The sequence below is a fragment of the Leopardus geoffroyi genome, chromosome D2 (genome assembly GCF_018350155.1).
Source record: "Leopardus geoffroyi isolate Oge1 chromosome D2, O.geoffroyi_Oge1_pat1.0, whole genome shotgun sequence".
NCBI lineage: Eukaryota > Metazoa > Chordata > Mammalia > Carnivora > Felidae > Leopardus > Leopardus geoffroyi.
In genome coordinates, this window is record NC_059334.1 from 60,057,257 (window position 1) to 60,065,240 (window position 7,984).

General features: G+C 54.6%; 1 protein-coding gene across 2 annotated transcripts; it reads left to right on the top strand.

The window, feature by feature from the left end:
• Nucleotides 1-7: 7 nt before the first annotated feature.
• Nucleotides 8-5,677, top strand: TWNK (twinkle mtDNA helicase). 2 transcript variants are annotated; one of them, XM_045438616.1, is made up of 5 exons: nt 8-1,914; nt 2,079-2,133; nt 2,493-2,600; nt 2,917-3,058; nt 4,485-5,677. In XM_045438616.1, exons 1-5 carry the CDS (start codon nt 672-674, stop codon nt 4,803-4,805), a joined length of 1,869 nt encoding a protein of 622 aa, XP_045294572.1. In that variant the 5' UTR covers nt 8-671; the 3' UTR covers nt 4,806-5,677. The 2 variants fall into 2 exon arrangements, with proteins under 2 accessions (XP_045294572.1, XP_045294571.1); XM_045438615.1 differs by having other exon boundaries at nt 2,101-2,341.
• Nucleotides 5,678-7,984: the final 2,307 nt, after the last annotated feature.

Genomic DNA, 7,984 nt, shown 5'->3' on the forward strand with positions numbered 1-7,984 from the left:
CGGGGAGTTTTGCTTCCGCGGTCATGGCCCGGGGCGTGGGACAGTGACCCACGTTGCGGTCGAGAGGGGCGAGAGGAAGGCGGTGATGCGCGGCCACGGTCGCAAGCGGCACAGCTCTTGGCAGTAGAGTCGAGGGAGGACCCGGGCGCGGGGGCGAGGTGAGCGCGGGGACCGGCGGGAGCCGCCGGGTGGCGCTCTACTTGTGGTGAGTCCTCTTTGAAGGAAGGAGCGGCGAGGAGAGCCTCGAGTTAGGGGCTAGCGCCTTGAGGCCAGGAAGGGCTCAGGCGGCGGTAGAGATGAGGACGACCAGGAGATCCCCTGGAGGGGCGGGAGTGGTAAAGAGATGATCTAGACAAGGCACAGCGGTGAGGGGCAGTGTGGAGGGTCGTAGAGGTGAGGTGGCTGCACAGGGCCATGGAGACAGAGAGCCAGATAGAAGCCCACGGACGTGAAAGGGTCCCGTAGATGGCCATAGATGTGAAGTAGCAATGCGCAGGGGCTGAAGAGGATTCAGAGAGATGTTTATGAGGGAGAAGTTGGAAGAAAGAAACCACCTCCAGTGGGCTCTGTAGAGTGCTGCGCCGAGGATCCCTGGGGTCTGACCTAGCGAAGGCCCCCCGAACAAGGCACGGAAGGCATTTCAAGTAGTGACTTCCTCGGTTTGACTAGGAATGTGGGTACTCCTTCGAGGTGGGTACCCCCTCCGTATCCTGCTGCCGCTGCGTGGGGAGTGGATGGGTCGCAGGGGCCTGCCCAGAAGCCTGGCCCCAGGCCCTCCTCGAAGACGGTACAGGAAGGAGGCTCTCCCAGCCTTGGAGGTACCAGTGTTGCCTGTAACTGCAACTGAAATCCGCCAATATTTGCGGGCACGTGGGATCCCCTTCCAAGATGGCCACAGCTGCCTGCGGGCACCCAGCCCCTTTGTAAAGGCCTTGCCGCTCAAGGACCAGAATGGTGCTACTGCTTCCTTCAGCCTCTTCATTGACAAGACCACAGGCCGCTTTCTCTGCATGACCAGTCTAGCAGAGGGGAGCTGGGAAGACTTCCAGGCCAGTGTGGAGGGACGAGGAGATGGGGCCAGAGAGGGAGTCCTGCTCAGTGAGGCCCCAGAAGTGGAGGACAGTGAGGAGGTCCGGAGGATCTGGGACCGAGCTGTACCTCTCTGGGAGCTGCCTGAGCCGGAGGAGGCCCAGCTGGCTCGTGTGATGTTTGGCCTTACCAGAGTGACAGATGACACGCTCAGGCGTTTCAATGTGCGGTATTTGCGGCCGGCTCGAAGCCTTGTCTTCCCTTGGCTCTCCCCTGGAGGTCTGGGATTACGAGGCTTGAAGCTACTAGGCGCTGAAGGCCAGGGAGATGGAGTGCACTACAAGGAAACCACCATTCCCCGGCCTGGGGTCTACCGTAATCTGTTTGGATTACCACTGATCAGTCGTCGAGATGTTGAGGTGGTACTGACGAGTCGTGAGCTGGACAGCCTGGCCTTGAACCAATCCACAGGGCTGCCCACCCTTGCCCTACCCCGAGGAACAGCCTGCTTACCCCCTGCCTTGCTCCCTTACCTCGAACAGTTTCGACGTATTGTGCTCTGGCTAGGAGATGACCTTCGGTCCTGGGAAGCTGCCAAGTTGTTTGCCCGAAAACTGAATCCCAAGCGATGCTCCTTGGTGCGGCCTGGAGACCGGCAGCCCCGGCCCCTGGAGGCCCTGAACCGGGGCTTAAGTCTTTCTCGTATTCTGCGTACTGCCCTGCCCGCCTGGCACAAGTCGATCGTGTCTTTCCGGCAGCTTCGGGAGGAGGTGCTAGGAGAATTGTCCAATGTGGAGCAAGCAGCTGGCATCCGCTGGAACCGCTTCCCAGACCTCAATCGTCTTTTGAAGGGACATCGGAAGGGCGAGCTGACAGTCTTCACAGGTGAGCCTTGGGAAATCACTTCTTGGGGTAAGAGGCAGAGGATCAGGTGATGAAACGCATGTGGGTTTGGGCCATGGCAAATGTTAAAGAGGAGGCTTCTCCCAACTTTGAAACCCTTGCTCCGGGTCTTAATTTTAAGGGTAGAACTTTCCTCCCTTACCCAGGTCTGTATTCAACCCCCTGCAGGGCCAACAGGCAGTGGGAAGACCACATTCATCAGTGAGTATGCCCTGGATTTGTGTACCCAGGGGGTAAACACGCTATGGGGTAGCTTTGAGATCAGCAACGTGAGACTCGCCCGGGTCATGCTGACACAGTTTGCTGTGGGGCGGCTAGAAGAGCAACTGGACAAATACGATGAGTGGGCCGACCGCTTTGAGGACCTGCCTCTCTATTTCATGACTTTCCATGGGCAGCAGAGCATCAGGTGAGATTCCAAGGCCGAGGGTTTTCAGAGAATGGGAATGCAGGAGAACAGATCCCCAACAGAATTTTCAGGAATGCTGGCTTTTCTGCTGGGATGGTCTAGAGACTGCTTGTAACTGACTCTTGAATTCCTTGCTTCTTCCTCTTCCCAGGACTGTGATAGACACAATGCAACATGCAGTATACGTGTATGACATTTGTCATGTGGTCATCGACAATCTGCAGTTCATGATGGGACACGAGCCGCTGTCCACAGACAGGTGACACCCTCTTGTGTAACTGGAACGCACTTGAACACGCGTGTCTTCGTAGGCAGCTGGCCCTTAGGCACACGCTGTGTTCTTGATTTCTGACCTGTGTGCCGGTACACACCACCCTGTGTGTATTTCTGCCTTCACAGACGTGTGGGTTGTGGCAGTGGGAAGTATGGAGAGGAACCTAAGTGTGAGTTCTTGGGTAGAGTGAAGTAGTGTGGGTCTGTGGCGTGGGGAGATGCGAATGAATCAAGAGTGTGTGTATGCTCTTGTGCTTCTGTCTGTGTCCGATAACCTCTTCACTTTGTTGGGGTGGGGGCAGGATTGCAGCTCAAGACTACATCGTCGGGGCCTTTCGAAAGTTTGCAACAGACAATAGCTGCCACGTGACACTGGTCATTCACCCTCGGAAGGAGGATGACGATAAGGAACTGCAGACAGCGTCCATTTTTGGCTCAGCCAAAGTGAGTGGCTTTTATTTATTTTTTTTTTTTATAAAATTTTTTTTTTTTTTTTTTCCAACGTTTATTTATTTTTGGGACAGAGAGAGACAGAGCATGAACAGGGGAGGGGCAGAGAGAGAGGGAGACACAGAATCGGAAACAGGCTCCAGGCTCTGAGCCACCAGCCCAGAGCCTGACGCGGGGCTCGAACTCACGGACCGTGAGATCGTGACCTGGCTGAAGTCGGACGCTTAACCGACTGCGCCACCCAGGCGCCCCAAAGTGAGTGGCTTTTAGAGGAGCCCAAGCTTAGGAGGGTAGAGGGGGCAGGTGTGACCAGGGATGGCCCTCACTCAGCCTTAAATCATCTTGACTGTCCACTTAGAAGAGGCAGGAGACAGCTGTCGCTGCCTTCGGGCCATGACATGAGGAATACGTGTGCTGGGAATATAAAGGCTGATGATAGTTGGTCCTTTGCCCTCCTTGTCCTCTAAGAGCTCACATCATCCAGTGGGGAAAATAGCAAGACCGTGATTATAACTCAGTATGATAAGAGCTACAATAGGCAACACAGGCATTGGGGGAGCCGCGAAACATCTGAGTCAGCCTGGGACATCTGGGGAGACTTCTTCACCCACTTGGGGAGAGGAGGTGTCAACAAAGGTTAGGTTGAGTTTTGGCAGACAGTAAGTGCTAAATAATCGAATAAATGGTAGGGCCTCCTGGGCAGCGGGACCAGCCCAGTCCTGGAGCTTCCAGGGGTACGCTGAGTGCCTGTTACATGGCAGGCCGGCTGGGCACAGGGCATACAGGGTGGGGAGCACAAACTGTGCCACAGTGGAACAGACATGGAGCTAGGGAAGAGAGTAACACAGAAGTGGGAAGATGATGGTTCGTTCTTTGTTTATGGGGATCAAGAATGGTCTCTGATCAAGTGTGACATTCTTTTTTTTAATTTTTTTTTTTTTTTTTTTTAGCGTTTTATTTATTTTTGAGACAGGGAGAGACAGAGCATGAACAGGGGAGGGGCAGAGAGAGAGGGAGACACAGAATCTGAAACAGGCTCCAGGCTCTGAGCGGTCAGCACAGAGCCCGACGCGGGGCTCGAACTCACGGACCGCGAGATCATGACCTGAGCCGAAGTCGGACGCTTAACCGACTGAGCCACCCAGGCGCCCTAAAGTGTGACATTCTGATAGAGACCTGAGTGATAAGAAGCAGGGGTTGAGTGGGGTGGTGGGCTGTGGAAAAGTGTTACAATCAGAGGGAATGGCGTGTACAGAATCTAGGGCAGCAGTGAGTAGTCAAGGAACTGAAGGATTCAGGTGGCCCCAGGTTGTGGTCAGTAGTCCATGGCTTTGCCATTCTTCCCTGGACCCTCAACCTTCCTTTTTACTTCTCATATGTCTTCTCACTGCTCCTTCCTCCTTTTGCCCCCATCCCCCAGGCAAGCCAGGAAGCGGACAACGTTCTGATCCTACAGGACAGGAAATTGGTAACTGGTCCAGGGAAACGGTATCTGCAGGTGTCCAAGAACCGCTTTGATGGAGACGTAGGTGTCTTCCCACTTGAATTCAACAAGAGCTCTCTTACCTTCTCCATACCACCAAAGAGCAAGGCTCGGCTCAAGAAGGTCAAGGATGACAATGGGCTAGCGACCAAAAAGCCCTCTTCTGGCAAAAAGGGGGCTGTGCCCCAGAACTCTGAGACTTGCTTGGATCAGGCCCACCAGCCCTGCCAGCCAGACCCCTCCAAGCCCTCCAGGTGAAGGCCTTTCAGAGCCGGACACTGAAATGAGCCTGGCTGGACAGGCAGGGGCATGGACTTTTTTAGCCCTCTGCCAAGACTACCTCTGTCCTGTGGGCCTAAGCTAGGGGTCCTCCACGGAGGGGCCTAACCTAGGGCAGAGTTCCATAGTGAGAGACTTGAGAACTTCCTGTGTGCCAGGCTTTGTTCTAGGTCCTGGGAATACAGCACTGACAAGACAGATGAGCTCCCTGCCTCCCTAGAACCTGCAGTCTGATAAGCAAGACAAGAGAAATAATGAACAAACGCAAAACGTATTTTTAGACAGTGAGATACACCATGAAGAAAAGAAAACAGGGCAATACGTACAGCCTAGTGTAGATTAAGGTCGGAACAGATATCTCTAAGCAGAGGACATCGGAGATGGGGCTTAAAGGACTAGGATTGAGCCGTGTGAACATCTGGAGAAAGGGATCCAAGCAGAGCAGAAATGAGATACAGAGGCCCTGAGGTGGGAATGAGCAAATTGAGTTCAAAGCAGTGGGTTCAGGCCCCCTGAATGTAGAAGGGAATAGAGGACTTCTTGCCAAACTCAAACCTAGGCTTGTGGAGCCAAAGGGTGACATGGTGGGTACCAGACTCCTCTGTGGCCCATTCTGGACCCTGCCATGAGGTGGCACTCCCTACCACTGATTGGATCCTAGGTGCTTGACCCTGTAGTATCAGGGCCCCAAAGGTGGAAGCTGGCCAGAGAGCCATGGAAGGAAGCAGAGCCCAGAGTGCCTGCCACATGGACACAGATTCCATATTCTGGCACCTCAGACCACTGGGGTGGATAGTCATGACTTTTTGTAGAACCTTTTCTAGTTTTACTGAAAACAGTTTTTCCATGGCCTTGGTTTCTGTGTTTTTTCTTATTTGTCCACCAGGTGTCTCCCCAGTCTAGAACTGGATTTTCCTCTTGCTTTCAATGGGGAGTCTTAGCTGTGCACTCCCAAGGAAACGGGCATTAAAGGGCCTTCACCCACACAACCCCTTATACCTCTTCTTGGCTTAGGGATGACAGAATGGTGTCTCTTTGTCCTTATCTTCCCTGAAGATCTCCATGTGATCCCTGGCACAGGTGTGGGTCACTGGGCCACATGTCTAGGCCCTGCCTGACCAGCTGTCCCTCAGTGATACGAGCCACTCACTGACCTGAGTGCGGGTTCTGCATGCTGCCTTCTTATCGGACTCCCCATCCATTTTCCTCATCCTTGTACACTCAGTGTTTGTCTTATGTCAGTATGTGTCAGAACTCCTAGGATTCTTTAAAAATGAAGAACCTAGGGCCTACTCCCCTCCCCCCCCCAACACACACACACAGATGTTTCTGATTCTAGAGGTTTGAGAAAAGTTACAGGATTTCTCGTCTTTAACAAGTACTGAAGGGGATTGTCATGTAAGAGACTTGTGAAAAATAGTTCTAAATGATGGCATTTTTCCATCTCACTTCCTCTGATACCCTTAAGCCCTATTTTCCCTTTAGATTTGCATGCAAGAGTGGTCAGAATGCCAGGTGTCCTGAGGGAGCTGGGGAGACGCCTTTTGTAAGGGTAGGCGGAGGTTTCCTGCTCCCTCCAGGCAGGGCTGCCTTATCAGGTTCCCCCAGTCCACCTAAGCTGGCTTCTGGGGCCCTGTGGAAGGCTCTGGGCTCTCTGGTCTGTTGGGTGTGAGAACTATGGCTACAGCTGACTCCTGAAATAGACCGTGGAACAAAGCTGTTCTCTGGGGAAGAACCTGTGGGGGAGGGAGGGGGTAGTTCCTCCAGGGCCTCCCTTCTTGGGGGTCTCCCAGACTGGCTGGAGCCAGGCCTCCTAATCCCGCAGTAATCATTCCCAGCCGCTGGCTGGTCTAGGCCTCATCCAGGGTCTATAACAACGTCAGCCATGCCTTCCAGATGCACACCACCAGGTCAGTCCTACCTCTAAGGATGTGGGTTCTACATCCCACATTCTGATCTACTGGGAACTCCTGGTGAGTTCTCAGGAAATCCCTGAGGTCCCTGTGAATTGGGGATAGAGGGACAGACACACACTTGCCTGTTTGTCTTGCCCCACCCTTCTAGCAGACTCCCTGCCCGGCACAAACGAGAATAATGATGGGGGGCAGGGGAAGCTAATGCTCCCCCAGCCCTCCCCCTACACAAACACATTCCATTGCACCCCTGTCTTAAACTCCTCACATCAAGATTAGCCCAAAGTATGTTCAAGAGTCCCAGGAGCCTAGAAAGCAGTGGGGGAATCCCTGGGAGCCACTGTCCCTGTACCCAGAGCAGATGAAGTCAAATTACCCTGGTTCTGCCTATGTCCAATTGGATATTAAGAATCTCCTTGAGCATTCAGGAAGGGCCTGGCCAAGCAGGGTCCAGCTGGATCCGCAGCTCTCTCAGATTCCGGGTCACATTTGTCTGTGAGGGGGGCAGCTTCAGTCCTCCAGCAGCTTCGTTACTGCAGATGGGTTTGAGAAGGGACTAAATTCACTGCACTCCCGCTGCCCAAGTATTCAGGCTGCGAGTGTGGCCCAGATACCTATAGACCTCGCAGTCTGTGCCTTCCCACAGGCCGCCTCGGGTGCCATGGAGGGAGGGAGCCCTAGGTGCCTCCCTGCAATACAAGGCAACTTCCTGTTTGTGCCTGTGGGTGGAACTTTATGAGTCTAAGGGAAGCCTGGCCCCTGCTCTGTGGGGGGCCAGAACTGGCAAGCACACTCACCTGGGCAGACACCTACTCCAGGGGAGGGGGAAGGTAGTTGTGCTAGGGCAGCTCTGACCCGAGGGTGGGGCGGGGTCTGTTTTGGTGAAACCTGAGCCTTCTTTGTCTGCTTCCTAGGGGTTTTCCCGGTGCCTAGGGAAGGAGCCCAGAGTGGACTCGGTTTGGCTCCCCACAGGGCCGGGCAGGTGGCAGTAAAGCCCTATCGCCGACTTGATTAGGGCACCCAGGTAGTTTAGCTCTCAGTCACGTGCTGCTCGCCCCTTTCCCAGGTCGAAAGCCAAATCCAGAAGGCTGTGAAGTCGGAGGCCAGCGGAGCAGCCTCAGGCCACCGTTGAGCTACTGCTGGGCTGGATACCGGGTCGGCTGCTGAGGGGGTGCTGGGCAGACCACTCCCCTCCTGGGCCGGGGGCGCGGCCTCAGCCGCCCCGCCCCGCCCCGCTCCACCAGG

Excerpts from the sequence above, each read along its gene's own strand:
- TWNK (XM_045438615.1), top strand. The coding sequence starts at position 672 with ATGTGGGTACTCCTTCGAGGTGGGTACCCCCTCCGTATCCTGCTGCCG. Across the intron at positions 1,915-2,100 it reads CGAGCTGACAGTCTTCACAG|GGCCAACAGGCAGTGGGAAG; the intron begins GTGAGCCTTGGG and ends AACCCCCTGCAG. Across the intron at positions 3,059-4,484 it reads CCATTTTTGGCTCAGCCAAA|GCAAGCCAGGAAGCGGACAA; the intron begins GTGAGTGGCTTT and ends CCCATCCCCCAG.